Raw genomic sequence first — 16,757 nt, 5'->3', positions numbered from 1 at the left:
TAGTCAGATGGCCTTTTTTCTCACCATCATTGAACCAGAGGATGACCTTTACTTAATTCCCTCTAAAGTTAATCTTTGTTTTAAAAACATGCTATGTGACATCTTGGATGGGTCGGGTGTCTTTCTAGGAGGAAGGATTGAAGTTAACATTCCAAAAGCACAAGTTGATGGCTAATGGAGTAATGGGAGATGGACATCCTCTTTTTCATAAGAAGAAAGGGAACAGAAAGAAGCTAGTTGAGGTAAGTGGTAGAGAAAGTCTTTAACATGATGATTAGATAAAATCTTTCTGTTCCCAGTAATTGATGAAGGCAGTTGGGATTGAGGGAGTAGAAGATACTATTTCTGGCTACCATTGGCTCTGCTCCCCCTCCCTCCCTACTCATAAGAGTATGTGCTCATGGGGGTGGATTCTGGGTTTGCAGCTGGAGGTGGAGTGCATGGAAGAGCCTAATCACCTTGATGTGGACCTGGAGACCCGGATCCCTGTCATCAATAAGGTGGATGGTACTTTGCTCGTGGGTGAGGATGCCCCTCGCCGGGCTGAACTGGAGATGTGGTTACAGGGTCATCCAGAGTTCGCTGTCGATCCCCGATTTCTAGCGGTGAGTGGCAGTTCCATCCAGCTAGATTTAAAGTCGTTCCCTTGATATTTAAGCTGTGTGAGAGGGAAGAAGCATGCCATATTATGTCATTGTTTCTGCATCGGCAAAATAAGAGTAATTATATTCAGTCTTCCTATTTCACAGAGTCGTTATGAGGATCAAAATAATGTTCTAGTACTTGTTAAACTAAATGCTAGGCACTGAGCTAGTATATAATCACACCTAATTTTTTTGGAGAAGTCTGCTTAATGGCAGTTTTCCACTAGGATTAATCCTTTATTCACACAATAAGCATTATGGTCAGAATAGACACTAGTACCTTAATAATTACTCCAGAGAAGTTTTATTCTTTTAGGATAACTGCAACTTTTCTCTTATAGTATATGGAGGATCGCAGAAAACAGAAATGGCAGAGGTATAAAAAAAATAATAAGGCAGAATTGAACTGTTTGGGAATAGAACCAGTACAGACAGCTAACTCTAGAAATGGAAAAAAGGTGAGTGAAACTGAGATATTACCACTCTGTTCCCAGGCTAGATATGACTAGAGAAATTATTTAATGTTGTTTATCTTTTTTTCCCCTGTATGTTGAGAAAAATTATCCTCAGTTCACAAGCCATAATATTTTTATTGATATTTTTATAGTCCTGTAGTATCCTCATCTCTAGAAGAGCATGAAATTCTAAAAGCTAACTTTAGCACTTCAAGCATATTAAAATGTAAGAATTAGTAAGACATGTTAGAAAATTCAGTGCTTTATCCTGCTTTTCTATGACTAAGGGATTTTGGGCAAATCCTTTTAACTTTTTCAATTTGTATATCCTGAAAAATTGAAGGTTTGGGAGCAGATAATCTCTTAAAAGTTTTATATTTTAGAAGTGATTTGGGAAATTCTCTAGCAGTCCAGTGGTTAGGACTCTGTGCTTTCACTGCTGAGGGCCTGGGGTTCAATCCCTGATGAGGGAACCTGCAAAGCTGCACAGCACAGCCTCCCTCAAGAAGTGATTTGGAACCTATTAAAACAGCCATGTTTTAATAGGCTTCTCAACACAGAAGATGTTGAGAATCATTAATAATATGCCAGTAATGGAAAAAGACAGGAAATCATTTTCTATAGTTTATAACAACAATTTTGGTCATTATGTTATTCCATGATTTGCAAGTGTACTTATACTTTTATATGGTTATAGATTTGGTGGATTAAGAACCCATAATCCTTTCCATCAAAATATAACTGCAAAAGTTTCCCTTGGCTATGTTTCCCTTACTTTGGACAATAGTTGTGTAAATATAAACATATAAATCAGGGTTTGGTAAACATTTAAATGGATTAATACTTTGTATATTCACTTTATCTAATCATTCCCCTTTTGATCTTCTATATACATGTGTGTGTGTGTATATATATATATATATATATATATATATATATATATATAACCACATGGTTTATCTTTTAACAAAATTTCCAAATGAAAAATATCTATCATTTGCATTTAACAAATTCTGAAACATTATTTTGCCCATAAGATAATATTTATTTGTGAGGTGAATTTATAAGATGTATTGTTTTTATACTGGGTGAAAGTTGTTTCATACAAATATTGTTGCCATGGAAGAATGTTTTATTTTTCTCTCTTATCCTCCATGGGCCCAAGGGTATGATAAGCAGAGTGGTTGATATGGGAGGCTGATGGCAAGAAGGCTGATACCATCTCTGTGTTGAATTTAACATTATAGAGCAGCTGGTAAAGAAGGCTTTTTCTCCAGGATTACCTATTTTTGCCTCAAGTACTTTTGCTCTTCTTTATAATCAGTTGTTAACTCTAAGAAAGAAAAAGATCATAGCAAATCACAGAAAATTATAATGTGATTAGTACAATATTCTTATTGGAGAATTGATCATGTATCTAGCATTGTATTATTATTGCATCCTAATGTGATTTGGTGCTATTATGTGAAAGTATATTAGTTGTTCAGTCGTATCCAACTCTCTTTGACCCCATGGACTAGCCCACTAGGCTCCTCTGTCCATGGGGTTTTTCCAGGCAAAAATACTGGAGTGGGTTGCCATTCTCTTCTCCGGGGGTTCTTCCTGACCCAGGGGATCGAACCTGGGTCTCCTGCATTGCAGGCAGATTATTTACCATCTGAGCTACCAGGGAAACCCTGGTAGTTATTATAGTTACATTTTAAAAGCCTAAAAAATTAAGTATTGAGATGTTTGTAACTGTCTGAGTTTAATGGCAGTTTACTCAGTATTGTACTTAGGTCTAATAATGTTCCAGCTTCCGTGAATTTAACCAGAATTTATTGTGAGCTCATTTACATGAAGCAATTCAAAATTCAGCAGATATGTAAGTTTATTGAGGAAAAAAATTATTTTAGTAAATTTTCTAAGGAGCTATCCTGTAGTCTTTTTGGTGTTCTGTACATCTAGACTCTTAATCTGGTCTCTCTTGAGTTTACCCCATTCTGATGCAATAATGAAGGATAATATTATGTCAGTATGGTTGTACTGTCTTTCACATGGTAAGATCAGGTGAACAATCTGCCATCAGGAGAGCATACTGTATAAGTACTGATTCATTCATTGTCTTACTCAGGCTTCTTATTAACAAAAATAAGCAATTTTGAAATGGTTGGCTAGAGTAAAGGTATAGTGTAGTTGTGGGAAAAAAATCAAAGCTCTGGTTCAGATGAGTGTTAGTGTCAAATCTTTGCGTTTAGCTTCAGCATCATAATGTTTCAACCTGCTACATCCAGCTTTACCTTGTCTCTATTACCAGTAAGTCTGATTGGACTATACTTACTTTGCCCCTCCTAAAGGTAGTTCAATGAAAAAGCATTTGCAAGCTAGGACTCTGTTGACTTCTGTTTTGTTTTTTCTTCCTTTTACTATCTTCTGTTCCTTCTTCCCAGGGTCATCATGCTGAAACTGTGTTGAACCGGGTTTTGCCAGGGCCTATTGCACCAGACAGCAGCAAGAAGCGGGCCCGTAGGATGCGACCAGACCTTTCTAAGATGATGGCCCTGATGCAGGGTGGAGGCACTGGGTCCCTGTCTCTGCATAATACCTTCCAACACAGCAGTAGTGGCCTGCAATCTGTGTCATCTCTGGGTCACAGCAGTGCCACTTCTGCATCTTTGCCTTTTATGCCGTTTGTGATGGGTGGTGCAGCATCATCCCCTCATGTAGACTCCAGCACCATGCTTCATCACCACCACCACCACCCCCACCCCCACCATCACCACCATCACCATCCAGGCCTGAGAGCCACTGGCTACCCTTCTTCACCAGCCACTACCACCTCTGCTACTGCCTTGAGGTTGCCACCACTGCAACCTGAGGAGGATGAGGACGATGAGGATGAAGATGATGATGATGATTTATCTCAGGGCTATGATAGCTCAGAAAGGGACTTCTCACTCATTGATGATCCTATGATGCCAGCCAACTCAGACTCCAGCGAAGATGCTGATGACTGAAGACCCAGCATGGTCCCCATTGCTTGGGTGGCTGCTCTATTTCATTTACTCTGGCCCTTGGACTATGGAAAAGTGGGAGGGGCAGGGGAGATGTGGGGAGACCCAGGACTCCAGGAGGTGAAAAGGAAAAAGAACACTTGTACCTGATTGCTTCCAAATTTGAGAGGATTGGGTGGGTAGGGGAACTCCTAAAATAATACATGATTACTTCCTCGGTTCTGGGGAAGGAAAGGAGACTAGAGCAGCCAACGTGCTCACCCCTCCCTAGACACCTCCATTAACCACAGACTATGTAGCGCTGGCACTAGCCTCTGGCAGAGCCTGTTCCTGACCGAACTGTGGATACAGCTGGAGGGTCAGGAACTGTTACCTTCCTTCCCCTTGGCATTAATAAATTTAAGTTAATCCTTTCCCACTCTTCCCTCGTTCTATATTTGCTCAAACCCAATATAAATATTACCAGTTGATGTTCATGATGGGTAATTTCAACACCACTTTCTTAAAGTTCCTTACTGTTAATGTGTGAAGTTACCTTGGATAGGGCAGACAAGTCATCCTTACTCCGTGAAAAGCTTGTACATAAGCATAGGCTTTCCACCTTGCCAAATGATCTAAGCTAAAATAGTAGGCAAAATGTTCCCAGATTCAAAATCCCAAGTTCTCGAAGAGATAAGAAAGAAGAATTTCCATCAAGACCCACGTACATTTTGTTTTGAATTAACTGAAATTGTTTCGGGGAAGGCGTAAAAATGGTGTCACTTCATCAACTGTGGCAAGGGGACTGGCTGACTGGAAAGATGCTGTCACGGCTTGAGCTCGCATTTGTTTCCTATGACCCCTCCCCTACCGTCCTAGCGCTCAAATGAAGCCTGGGCATTTAATTTCCCTTTCAAAGGCGAAGTCCTTCCCCGTGGCGCCGGGCTAAGTTCAGTTTATCCGCAGGATGTGCTCCCTCTTACCGGCTTGAGCTCCCTGTCTGCCTGGAGCCCCTAACCCAGCGTCCTATCACGGAGGATCCTTCCAGGCCTGGAGCGGCAGAGGCTTTTGCTTCCCCACATTTTCTAGGAGAGAGAGAAATCCAGTTACGCTGTAGGCTTCCCACTCCCACCCCAGATCCCGCTCTCCGTTTCCCCTTCCTTTGACTATGGGTGGGGCCATTGCACCCGCGCGCGGCAGTTTGTATGGGGCGGGGCCGGCACGTCAGGACTCCCGCCTCCTTAGTGTCCAGCCGCCGCCGCCGCCGCCGCCGCCTCGACACGGGATCGGCGCTCCTGGAGACCTCGGCCCCGGGCACAGTAAGGGCGGGGGCAGAGCATCACGTGATGACGTCGACTCGCGTGCGGCTGTTGCTAAGTTGACAAGAAAACCCCGCGAAAATCTGGGCTCTTTTTGCGTTGCATGTTTTGTTGCTTTCCCCACTCTTCCTTCCTCTCCTCCCTCTAACCTCCGGAGGAGGAAGGATTTTTTAAAAAAAGAATTCCGACCGCTGCCGGGACCCGGAAGCGGAAAGGGCATCTTTGAGGTCGATACTTCCGGGTCACTGGGAGAGTGCGGGATTCCGGGGCCGAGAGAGGGTGGCGGAGCCGGGACCTCGCGTGATTCTCGGAACCCGAGGAGAAGCGGCGTCTGTGGCTATGGCTGTAACTCTCGACAAAGACGCTTATTATCGACGAGTGAAGAGACTGTACAGCAATTGGAGGGTGAGATAGATCCCGTAATTTCCCCAGGGAGCCCCCCTTTGCCATCCCATAATAACCCCGTTTCTCGGCGCCTTTTTTCCCCTTTCCGTCAGGAATTCCCGGGTTCAGGGTCGTGCCCATTTAGTTGCTCCAGGATCATTCACCGTAGGCGACCCCAAGCGCCACCCTGTAGCAGGGAATCCCCCCCGTAATCACCTTACCCTGCGGCCACCACCATCTTCCCCGCGTGCCTGCCCCCGTCATGCATAACAGCCACCTCTCGTAGTTTCTTCCCGCCCTAGAAGAGGCATCATCATTCTTCCCTCCCACTCCGTGATCACGTCTTGCTGCCCCCTCCTCCAGTGTTCATACACACCCACGCACTCGCTCTGTCCTTCCAGAACCAGAGTGTTGTGCCCCAGGTCCCGCCAGAATTACAACCATTTCGTCAAGGATGGATGGAAGGGCCAGAAGGATGAGAATCGGGCTCTTGGCGTTTACCATTTGCGTTGCTCTTGCTGGAGTTAAAAAAAGACATACTGCTCACGCGCAACCGCCTCCTGTTCTAGGCCCTGCCGTGGGTAACACAGAAATCTAACGCTGAAAACCTGCAGGTTTTGGTAATGCAGAAAAACGATGTGATGCTTAAAACCTTATTAGTTTTCTCTGTGGTTGAGGATCCAGGGCACGTGTTTAGAAAAAGAGCTGTTACCGTTTCTAGTCTAAGGATTGGGCATTTTTGATTACTTGAAAAAGTCCGCAATTAAAATTTTATTTTTGTGATGGTAATTTATCAGTTCAAACATTTGATTGCATCCTGTGGTGTCTTCTGAGCTATCCAGCTGAAGTATGACCTCTGAACTGTTGTCATTCAGGGAAGATAAAGCTAAAGAGGGCTTTTTAAAACCTGAAGAGCATCCTGACAAAAATGATCAGTTCTGACTTCAGCATTGTAAATTGCCTTTGAAACTGATCTACTAAAAACTAAGCTATTAAAATTGATCATTTGCCTACCATTCATACTAAAGGTTCCTGTGCAAGTTTTATCTCTTGGGCATAAATGGATTAGATGATTGAAAATAAAATGGGTTTATGCATTTTATAAGCACAACTAAGGACTATGCTAGACAAAAACTGAAATAAATTTATTTTAAAAAATTTTATTGGTTAATTTCTACCAGATGTTTTTATAAGTTCTCTCACTGTCATGTTTTAAAGTTTGAACGTAATCCATATTAAAAATACTTTTCTAAATGCCCAGATATTTCCTGAAGATTAATAAGTACTATGATGTGAGTAATAATCAAATGCCTGCCCTTCCACTCATAGGACCCCCCCCCCCAGTCACACACCTTTGCTGTAGTGGTTGTTGCTAGTCCCAGTGATTCAGAAGTTGATCTAATAACCCTATCTAGACCATTCTTTGAAGCTAAAATTAATTTAGAGCTCAAAGTTCCCATACATGGTAGATAAATGCAAAGCACGTACTAGGGAAATACTTGAGGCCTAAAGACCCATTGGTAAACTCAATGTCGATGACAGTCTTTAAATCCATGAAAGTTAAGTTATTGGCCCTATTTTTTTGTTTGTTTCTCAAATGTTAAAATTTATCTTGGCTCTTCTATCATTTGAAAGGAGCATGTTAAATGATAAGATCCTGATCTTACAAAGTTACAAGCCAGTATAAAAATGTACTTAGCAAAATTTATGTCGTCATTATGAAAAATCTTATTTGAATAGACTTCCTGCCTTGTTATAACTGTGAGTTTTAATAACTGTGCTTAGACCCCACCTGTCGAATTGCTTTATGCATTGTCTTCCAGGTTACAGCACTTTCATCCCGACCTGCTTAACTAACGATCATAGTTTCCGGAATAAGTTCTGGTTGCTTATCCTCTTAGGTGCAGCAGGAAAATAGTGAAATACACAGGGGCAAGCTATATTTGCTTTTCTACACTTATTCCCTTTTTGAGTAAGAAAATTGGCCTTGAAATAATAATAACTTGTAGTTAACTATAGAAATCCCAAAACTTGTGTTGTCCACTCCCATCTTCAAAGACAAAAATTAACTGAAAAACTAGTTTAGACTCCACACCCACTTGTAAGTTTTAAATACCCTTAAAGCATTAGCCTTACAGAATGGTGTGGTTGCTTCTTGTAACTCCAGTGCTGTTCACACAACTACCCAGAGTTGTAGAGCATGAAAAGGCTATTTTTTTTTTCTTTTTTAAAATAAGAGTAGGAACTAATGTGTTTGCTCATCTCATTTATCTGCAAGTTGATTTTAAGGTACATTTTGTGAGGCTATTGTAAATAAGATATATCTCTTAATTACAGTTTAATTATGTGCCGAAAAGAGTTGGATTATCACACACTTCCTTTTTTGAGTAGAAATTTTTCAAACCTTAAACCTTATACCTGAGTGAATAGTGTTATTTTAGGGATAAGATAATGGGCTTTTTTTTTTAAATGAGAACTGCTACAGCAGGAAGAGTTTGCAGCACCTTTCTGTCTCTGCAGTAGAGACCCCTAGGTAGTGACCCTGGGTGGTGAGCATGAGCTTCTCCCCTGTCTTCTTATACTTACTGGGTCCTTATTCAGAGCTTCCCAGTCTTTTCATGACTGTGATTGTTTTTAACCAAGTGATAGGATTAGTACTTCATGGAGGTACAAGTAGGGAGGTTACCCACTATCCTGGGATCCCAGCTGCTTTGAGAACTGAGGGGAGATTGTACCCATGCATACCTGTAACTCATTTGGGACCTAACTGTTGGGACATGCTGCTGTGTGTGAACCTTGACTTCAGTCATCTGCCTTTTAACCCAGAAGAATTCCATTTAAAAAATCAGAATGGTAGCTGTTCTCCAATGGAATGCTGATCCATTGCATTCATTCATGTGGCACTACACTACCCATCAGGACTGGGGAGCTGAGTGGCCCCAGCCTCGAAGAGTAAGTTTGTGCCTATGGAGAAAACTAATAACCTATAGCATCAGTGTTTCTCTTGAGTGGTGATTTCTGGCTCTTTGCTGATTTTTGTTGTGGACAAGTTCTTGTTCTGGATTGCTCTGTAAGACTAGGCAGTGACTTTTGTGGCTTAGGAAGGTTCTTTGAAATGGGCAATTTTCATACTGCTTTTAACAAGATGACAGTTTGCTTCTACCTATCTCGGTTGTTCACTTATCTCTGGAGTGAACTAGAGAAAGGTTTAAATAGTGCTTTGGTTTCTTGAGTAAAGAGGAAGGCTAGATAGAAGTAAATACCTGGGCAGGTTGAGATTCGTTTATTCTGTCTTACTCATTTTTGTTTATTTTTTTGCCACTATTACAAGTGCAGTGCCTGGCATGTAGTAGGCCCTCATTAAACGCTGATAATTTGATTTTTGAGCTTTTATACATCCCCATCTTGGTTTGAAGAGATTTTTATGGAGGCTGTACTTAATGTGATCATAAGTCTTGCCTTTTCTGAAACTGTCTACCTGTTATCCCTGTGTAATTAATGGCATACCTTTTTATTCTCAGAGTTGTATCAGTTTGGGTGATGAGTTAGATTCGTATCCTTGGTATAACTAGAGACTTAAAAAATGTTTCCTCTTGTAATGCGATACCCTTTTAGCTTCAAAGGAAGATAGTTGTTCCTCTGCTGCATATTCTCCCAGCTTCTATCATTCAGGCACCACTGTCACAGTTTTTGCTGATTCCTTACCGCTTGTATTATTGATATCTACCTTGCATTAAAAAAAAAAATCCGTTTTAGTCATGTAATGCATACATACGTTTTAAAATAACAAATTGTTCTAAAAGCCTTAGCATAAGAAACTGTCACCTGCCACAGAAGCACCCACTTTCCAGTTCTTCACTTCCTTTTATATTTTAAAGTAATATCTATATACTGCTATCAATATTTCTTGGTTCATCAGTTTTAGATATTAACCCTTGTTTTGGTAGAATTAGGATTTAAATTTAACTTACACCATAACATTTCAATTTCCCTTCCTCCTGATACTTCCTGTAAATTTCTTGACATAGTTATGAAATATTTAAGCCTACAGAAAGGTAAAAGAAATTTCCAGTGAGAACTCATGTGCCCCCCCCCACCTAGTTTATACAATTAATATTTTTATCATACTTACTTTATCACATATCCATCCCTCTGTGATTTTTTTCCCCCCAGTTTTTAGTAAAATCAGTTTACATTGTTACACTCATGTAACTATTTTCACTGCTGGGTGAGGTAATAAAGTATAATTAAGTTACTATTAAGTTTTTTCATTTTTCCTGGCATTAATGATTGCTTCAGTTTTTCTCCTCTTTTAAATGTCCTTAGCCTTAATTTTTTCCTGTAGATCTGTTGTAATCTTATCAGTCTTTTATTCTAAAATTTTCATGCTCAACAGATATTTTATTCTGTTTTTGTATTTTAACCACCACCACCCACTCAACCTTACATTATTCTGCTCTGTCTGTGCAGGTTGCATTCCAGTCTGTTGAACCTTGGAACTTCCAGTGTCCCCTATATCCAGCAGTCCATGTTGTGATTTTTTTTTTTCCTTTGTTTTGTTAAAGCGTTTCTCTAAGAGGTTCTTAGGAAAAGATACGGAGAATAGATGTTTCTTGAGCCATTATGTGTCTTAAAAAGTTTTGTCTCTACTTTTCGTTAATAATAATAGTTCAGTTAGTATAAAATTCAAGGTTGAAAATCTCTGAGAATTCTGCTCAGAATTTGTCAACTATCTGTCAGCCTTCAAGCATTCAGTATTTCTTTTGAGAAGGGTGATGTGATTCTACTTCCTGTTCCAATATATATGGCCTATTGTTCTCTGTAAAACATCTCTTTATTCCTCATGTTTTGATATTTCACTGCCTTGGTATGAATCTTTTTTTTTTTTTTTAACCCTTTGCATTGAGTTGGGAAGTGGGGGGCCATTTTAGTCTGAAGACTCACATCTGTCAGTGCTGGAATTTTGCTTTCTTTGATCGTTTTCTCCCCTCCATTTCCTCAGTGATCTGTTCCTCCCCTGCTCCCCCAGAAATTCCTGCTTAGTGGGGTTTAGAACTTTGGGCTTAAATTTGTTATCTTTTTCATTTCATTTTCTATCTCTTTATTGTCTACTTCCAGATGCTGTTTCTTGACTTCATCACATTTTTTTTTTCCTAAGTTCTTTCTTATCCCCTATTTTTTCTTGCTTCATAGATATACTATATTTATTTCTTGTATTGGGGGTGTTTTATTTTTATCTTCTGTCCTCTGCCATGTCTGTTTCCCCTGGATTTCTTTGCTTTCTCTCTTACGTGTTGAACACTTCACAAAAATCAAATTGAGCCTTGGCTACTCGTTTGTGTTAAGACTACGGTAATAAGAAGCTGGTGGGAAGCTCTGCATGAATAGGGTCTCTCAACTAGTAGAGAGGTTATGGTAGGGTAAATAGATTAGCTTATTCCCTGGAGAACCCCTCAGATACTGGCAGTATCCTCGAGTATTTTCTGGGAATTTGGTGGTGACCAAAGAAAAACTCTCTAATTCTTGTCTTTGGGGCAGTTGTCGTTCAAAAAAACAGACTTTCTGGAGGAGGAAATGGCAACCCACTCCAGTTTTCTTGCCTGGAAAATCCCATGAACAGAGGAGCCTGGAGGGATCTCAAGCAGACAGGACTTAGCGACTGTGCATGCATACACAGGAAATGTGCTCTTGGCATTTATTAAGGTGAGGGAAAGAAATGGTCAATTGAAAGACAATTGACTATTTTCTACCAAACAGTGTTTGAACTAAGCTCTGTCTTCTTATTTCTAAAAGTAACTACATTTAAAAAGTCCACTTAGGATTCAATGCAAGAAAAATTTCTGCTAATAAAACTGTATTCTTTCTATTAAACTAAGAGAACAATTTAACCTACTATTTCCATTTTGCTCTTGTCTCCTAGGAGTCTCCGAACTAAAATAATGCTTAATTTCTGCTATGATTCTCAATATCTACATAATTTTAGGTTCTAGCCTAATAATTTTGAATTTTGCTGTTATCTCTGTTTTAATACCAGAACCCACCTCCATTTGTATTTTGATAATACAGAATTTATGTTAAAATCAATTAAATCATTGACTTAAAAAAAAACAGACTTTCATTGAATTCCTCAGCATTTATTAATTGCCTTCTGCTGGACCTACTATCTAGAGCTTTTTGAGCCCCTTTCTTCAGAGAATGCATTGTTTTTGTGGGAGGGTTAGGAGTTTTCTCAGGGCTTTCACAAACTAGGGACTTAAGCTTGCTGACCAGACTTCTGTTGTTAGCCCTGAACTTACCATGTATGATATGTCCCTTTTCCTTCCTCTAATACTTGGTGCCTCCTGAGTCCTGAGCCTATAAGGGCTTTAATGAGATACACACACTTAACATTGATATCTTCTGGCTAAGAATGCTTATCAGGCACTTAGTCATTTACCACTCTCACATCTTCCAAAAAACTCTAACCTTAGTACATAATGCTTTCCAAGTCTGTCTGTGTTGTTGGAGATGGAAAAATTTCATTTGTTTTTAATGACTGAGTATAGTATTTCATTGTATATGGGGGTGTGTATATACACCCCACATCTTTATCTGTTCATCTGTTGACGGACACTTAGGTTGCTTCCATATCTTGGCTGTTGTAAATAATTCTGCAGTGAACATTGGGGCACATATATCTTTTCAAAGTAATATTTTCATTTTCTTCAGATATATACCCAGGAGTAGAATTGTTGATCATATGATAGTTCTAATTTTTGGTTTTTGGGGAACCTCCATACTGTACAGTGGCTGCACAAATTTACATTCGCACCAATGGATTACACAAGCGTTCCTTTTTTTCCACATCCTTGCCAGCGTTTGTTATTTGTGTTCTTTTTGATGATAGCCATTCTAGCTGGTGTGAGAATACCTCGTTGTGGTTTTGATTTGCAATTCTCTAGTGATTAATGATGTTAAAACTTTTTCATGTTGGCCATGTGTGTGTCTATTTTGGAAAAATGGTCTTCTGCCCATTTTCTAATAGGGTTTTTTTTTTTAATATATATTGAGTTGTGTGAACTGTTTATCTATTTTGGATATATATATTAGTTCATATCATTTGTAAATGTTTTCTCCCATTTAAAGGGTTTTCTTTCATTTTGTCAGTGGTTTGCTGTACAAAAGCTTTTAGTTTAATTAGGTCTCATTTGTTTATTTTTGCTTTTGTTTCCTTTGCTTTAGGAGAGAGATCTGAAAAATATATTGCTATAATTTATGTGAGAGTGTTTTGCCTGTGTTTCTTCTACATTTTGGTCTTTAATAATAGTGATGGCAAACACATAGTAGTTACTATGAGCTAGGCACTATTCCAAGTATTTCATATACATTTGCTAGTTTAATTCTCACAGCAACACTTACAGATGTGAAGATGTAGGATATTGGAACACAGAAAGATTGGGTCACAATAAGGGGTGAGGTCATGGCTTTGAGCCCAGGCAGGCTGTCTTCAGAGTGAGCCCTCACCCAGTAGGCTTACTGTCTCTCTCTACGTAAAAGGCAGAAAAATTAATCAAATGATCCTAGGTCTCCTTGTAGATAAAAATCAGGAACTTCCCAAAGAAATTCATTTTTATCTTTAGGACCCCAATGAAAGTATTCTGTTCTTTTAACTGAAAGAGACAGAGGTGGTAGAAAAGTATATCTTTATACTGTTATAATACTTGTATCCTAATGAAAAATATCCATCTTAATATGTGTATTTTAATTAGAATTTCAGCACCTCTTTTTTTAAAAGCTAAATCATTAGTGTGAGAACTGCCTATGTGTTTGTATGGGAGTTTTGAGTGTGCTAGGTCTTGATTGGGGGTTCTGAATATGATGATGCCTACTGCAGCTAAAGTTTTATCATGAGGCTTACAGGTTACATACAGAAAGTGCCTGCTCAGTAAATACTGTTCCCATCTGAAACACCTGTTTCAGCAACACCTGAGTGTTAAGTGGACCAGACAGACTGGAAAGTGGGAGAATTTGGTGACAGAGCGGATTGGGTGAATGTTGAGAGTCTGCACACCAGGAGTCACTGCTGTAAAATGGTTCATCTCAAAAAGGGAGCACAGGAATTTGTCCAGATTTGACAAGGGGCCAAGCCTGAGTCCTAAAGATCTCCCAAGCAGAAGAGGTTAGGTGGGAATCAGGCTGTTTAAGCAGCAGAGTTGAGCCCCAGCTATCTCAAATAGCCAGTGCTTGGAACTGACTGTACAACTGGTCCTGGGGCAGCAGCAGCTAGCCTTGTGGCTTTTTTTTTTTGCCCCACACCCCCAATATTTTTTTGTTATTCATTTGTTTGTTTGTTTATTCATTTATTTTTTTGGCCACAGTGTGCAGCATCTGGGATCTTAGTACCATGACCAGGAATCAAACCCATGCTCCTTGCAGTGGCAGCATGGAGTCTTACCCACTGGACCACCAGGAAAGTCCCCCACTCCAGTACTTTAAAACAAATTCCAGGCATAAATTAATCTGAAAATATTTTAGTATTGTATATGATTTATTAAAATGTTACTGTGGGTAACATATTATTTTTGTTTAATTTGTGTTTAATTGGAGGATAATTGCTTTGTAACGTTGCATTGGTTTTAGCTGTACAACGAATGAATCAGCTACAAGTATACATATAACCCCTCCTTGAGCCTCCCCCCCACCCTACTCCCATCATGGAAGTTTTACAAGTGGATTATTAATCTCCCACAGTTTCAGAAGACTAGTTTCAGATTTAATCTGTATTTATATGCCTTATAAGATTTGAAAATACAAAACAGTGTCCAGGGCTTTGCTGTCAAAATTGTTGACTTTATTGTAATCCTTTTCATTGAATCACATTTTTAGAGAAAACTGTATTGAAATTTATTATCTTTAGATATTCTGCATTTATTTCTCCTGGTGTTTATAAAGAATCAGTCAGAAATATTCTATGAAATGGTCAGAGCAGCTGGGTTCCAAGAGAGATTAGGATTCATCCTCTCACGTTTTTGATGGACAGTAGAAAACCAGACATTTTATATTAATGGAAATCCTTGAGATTTGGTGGATTGGTTTCCCATATCCTCATAAAAAATCTGAGTACATAGGTCTTTTTTTCTCACTTCCTATTTTCAGTCATGTTGAGATAACTTTGTATGGTTTTCCTATGTTATTAATGATTAATTATGTAATTATATTCTTTGTATATCACTAACTCAATGGACATGAACTTGAGCAAGGTCTGGGAGATAGTGGAAGACAGAGGAGCCTGGTATGCTGCAGTCCATGGAATTGTTGAGTCAGACACAGCTTAGTGACTGAACAACAACTTTTTAAAAATTTATTACTGTGTATTTTGAATTTTTGTGCATGTTGATACCCTTTTCTTTGTGGAAAAATTTTGACTAAGATTTTAAGTATCAAAAAATACTAAAAGAGACTTTTTGGTTAGTTTCAGTGGTATTTTTGAAGACATGTTTAGGGAAAAAATTTGTGTATTGGTAGCCAAAACACATAAATATAGGGGAGTACCTGTTGCTAATTTTGGGGGGTTATCAAGGTACTAGTAATGCTGTTGCCACAGAATCCCATGTTCACTGAAGAACTGGAATGTACGTGGCAGAGCGGGGAGGAGAGACGACCTGATGCCAGAGTTCGTGTTACGCCACATCAGGGATCGCAGAACAGTGGTCCCCAACCCTGATAACAGGACCCTTTTACAGTCTTAAATTATTCCGCTCCCCACAACCTTTCTTTATATAGGCTTGATCAAATATAGAAAGAAATTTGGCTTCGTACATACATAAAGTTGGAAAAGGGAGAAATTTTAATAAACTCTTCAGATAACTGGATAGTCTTTGTTACTACACTAAAACTCGAAGTAGTTAATCGCTCTCTCTCTCTTTTTTTTTTTTTGGCCTCTCGGCTTATGGGATCTTAGTTGTCTGACCAGGGTTTGAACCTGGGCCCTTGGCAGTCAAAATGCTGAGTCCTAACCACTGGACTGCCAGGGAATTCCCTGGAAGTGGTTATCTCTTGAAAGTTAGTTGTAATGTGGAATTTAAAACCACAACAGTGACCTTTCATACTCAAGTTACAATTTTGTAACATCATTCGCTGGTTATTTGGAAAATATTGTTCCCTCAGTTGTATACATCTGGTAAATGTACACGCTTCATTATATAATGTTGGAGAATTGTGTATGTTAATATTCTGCTGATATCATCAGAAAAGTTCTTGAATAAGTTGAGAAGTTGTCAAGTTCACAATGGTGAGTACAAGGTTTTCCAATTTTAATTTCTGTTTGAAGGCTCAAATTTCATCATTAATAACACATTTCTTTCATTTTCCTTGAAGTGATAGACTCACTTCATTCATTTTTGAGAAAATGTATGCTAGATATCCAAGTCTGTGACTAGTTTATTACTGAAGTAATTGAATTGATACAAGTGCTTTTCCTTGAGACAGCTGTCATACTTCAATGTACACACAGAAGTGCTTTGGATGTGCTTTCCATTTCTTCCCACAGACTATTAAAAAGACATATATTCAAAGATTAGGATTTTATAATATTAGTCATTTTTACTGTATCAAGGACATTTTCTAAGTGAAACTGGCTTTTTTTTTCCTTTCTGTTGAGTGTGTAGTAGTGATGAACATAGCTTGGTGCCACTACCTTGATTTATGCTAAGGCACTAGCAGTTTTAATTACCATTGTTTTTGCATCATCAGTGGGAACTAATGATAAAATCTTACTAACCTGAAGGTAAACATTTTCTCAGTGAAAATCAGCGAGGGAATGTATAAGGTTACTATATAGTAACTCCTTTGGGTTATATATTTTGTTTTGCTAGAGAAATGCAGCAGAACCCTCAATTGCTATTTTATTTGGATCCAGATTGGCATCCAGGAGTCTTAAAATATGGAAGAATCTTAAAGAAATTTTTAAAAATTAAGATATTATTGATTTATAGCATTATATAT

At 39.0% G+C, this 16,757-nt stretch overlaps 2 protein-coding genes across 3 annotated transcripts in view; both read left to right on the top strand.

Annotated features, from left to right (window-relative positions):
• The window catches only part of CHD8 (chromodomain helicase DNA binding protein 8), a 36,960-nt gene extending 32,539 nt beyond the window's left edge, over positions 1–4,421 (top strand). Inside the window, exons 34-37 of the mRNA XM_068966150.1 lie at positions 129–242; positions 426–605; positions 986–1,102; positions 3,529–4,421. Of these exons, the coding sequence (XP_068822251.1) occupies positions 129–242; positions 426–605; positions 986–1,102; positions 3,529–4,095 (978 nt within the window). The 3' untranslated portion in view covers positions 4,096–4,421. The remainder of the gene's footprint in view (positions 1–128; positions 243–425; positions 606–985; positions 1,103–3,528) is intronic.
• Positions 4,422–5,672: 1,251 nt separating this feature from the next.
• SUPT16H (SPT16 homolog, facilitates chromatin remodeling subunit) overlaps positions 5,673–16,757 on the top strand; it is a 35,146-nt gene continuing 24,061 nt past the window's right edge. Inside the window, exon 1 of one of the 2 annotated variants that reach the window (XM_068963927.1) lies at positions 5,673–5,795. In XM_068963927.1, coding sequence (XP_068820028.1) covers positions 5,730–5,795 — 66 coding nt within the window. In that variant the 5' untranslated portion in view covers positions 5,673–5,729. Of the gene's footprint in view, positions 5,796–6,292; positions 6,395–16,757 lie in introns of those variants that run through there. The other variant, XM_068963928.1, reaches the window with a different exon arrangement.

Source organism: Capricornis sumatraensis, chromosome 2 (genome assembly GCF_032405125.1).
Source record: "Capricornis sumatraensis isolate serow.1 chromosome 2, serow.2, whole genome shotgun sequence".
Taxonomy (NCBI): domain Eukaryota; kingdom Metazoa; phylum Chordata; class Mammalia; order Artiodactyla; family Bovidae; genus Capricornis; species Capricornis sumatraensis.
Note: the sequence above shows the minus strand (reverse complement) of the source record. Positions and strands in the feature narration are given on the sequence as shown.